At 41.5% G+C, this 1,538-nt stretch overlaps 1 protein-coding gene across 1 annotated transcript; it reads left to right on the plus strand.

The window, feature by feature from the left end:
- Nucleotides 1-685: 685 nt before the first annotated feature.
- Nucleotides 686-1,265, plus strand: LOC127987737 (pro-MCH 1-like). Its single transcript, XM_052590138.1, has one exon. It carries the CDS (start codon nucleotides 756-758, stop codon nucleotides 1,128-1,130), a length of 375 nt encoding a protein of 124 aa, XP_052446098.1. The 5' UTR covers nucleotides 686-755; the 3' UTR covers nucleotides 1,131-1,265.
- Nucleotides 1,266-1,538: the final 273 nt, after the last annotated feature.

Here is a 1,538-nt window from a genome sequence, read left to right on the forward strand (position 1 = left end):
TTCACATTTCAAGAAAATCTCATGTTTTACCATTTAAGGACTCTATACGTCATACAATATGTCGAAAAAAAAGCCATTGTGGTTCATTTCAGTGAGTTCAGAGTAAGATGAATGAATAGATGTTTTCTATATCAAGTAGCATTAACCAGCTGGAGCCCCATTAAGGCTGCACTGAAATGATGCTTGATACTAATTGAAACACCTGCAACATTGTCATGAATCAGCAGCACTTCTCCAAATCAAATAATACAACATCCTGCTGGGTGTTGATGTTTACTTTGGGCTACTAGGGCTAGAGCCTCTTTTGATGACTTTGTCTTGTGATTCTAATGAGAAAATAGTTATCAACTTTCACTCTTCAGCAGGTCTGTAATCCTCTCATATTGTTTCAAAGTGTGAGGATTCTGGAATTACATCCCCTCCTATGATGCACACTCAGTGGAACCCTGCAGTCTGAATGCTGAACACAAGCCAGGTTGCAGGAAATCTTAATCAATTTACCACCAAACAAAATACTTGAGCTCTGTCAGTGGTCTCATCAGGTTCTCAATGAGATTTTGTGTTTTTGTTAATAGCCACATAGCTACTGAAGAGAAACCAAGACAATGGTGAATCTAAGGATAACGTGGCACATTGTAGACTGTGGCTGGTAGGCCTATAAAAAGGGACCAAGTTGCCACCATCCTCATACCAACTTACAAGACAAGAGGTGAGAGACCACAGCTGAACCACTGAAGAAACACTCGGGATCAAGAATGAAGCTTTCCGTTGGCACTGTCCTCATCTCTGTTGCACTTTTGTCTGAGTGCTACTTCAAAACCGCTGCCATCCCCATGACCAAAGCTGAAGACACGGAGCCAGATCTGCAAGGGTTGAGTGACAGCTTGGAGGAGAACGCTCTGAGATCCGCACCAGGCAACTCCAGGATCATCGTGGTGGCTGACTCCAATCTGCTGAGGACCCTAACATCTCTGAACAGAGGAGTCCCTCATCTCAGTCTCCCCGAGAGCCTTCTCAGCACAGAGCGCAGAGATGTCGGACCGGACCTGAGCCCAAGCATCGCCATCATCAGAAGGGACACCATGAGGTGCATGGTGGGAAGAGTGTATCGACCTTGCTGGGAAGTGTAGGTCTTCTGGGACATCAAGAAGAATTCAATCAGATACCCCTTCTTCTCTAATCCAGTGTTTCTCAGAGAGAATGTAAAGGTTTATGCTATTTATCCGAAATGTGTCTTGCAATTAAATGCTGAAAATATTATTCTACCAATCTGTTCTCGTCTGTTCTAATTTAACATATTTTTCTTCAAACTTCACTGTCATTTGTGTTGCTTTTGAATATGGGATCTGAGGTCTTGATCAATGTTAATACCATACATCTTTGACTAGGCAAAAGTAATTAACCTTAGATTTTTGATGAAAAAGTGCAAAATGAATCCAAACATTTTATATATCAGTGTAGACATTCATTTTCAAAATCTCCCTATTATGCTATTTGAAAGGTTCAGAATTTGGTTTTGGGTCATCAACAACAGGTTT

Source organism: Carassius gibelio, chromosome A5, assembly GCF_023724105.1.
Source record: "Carassius gibelio isolate Cgi1373 ecotype wild population from Czech Republic chromosome A5, carGib1.2-hapl.c, whole genome shotgun sequence".
Lineage (NCBI taxonomy): Eukaryota > Metazoa > Chordata > Actinopteri > Cypriniformes > Cyprinidae > Carassius > Carassius gibelio.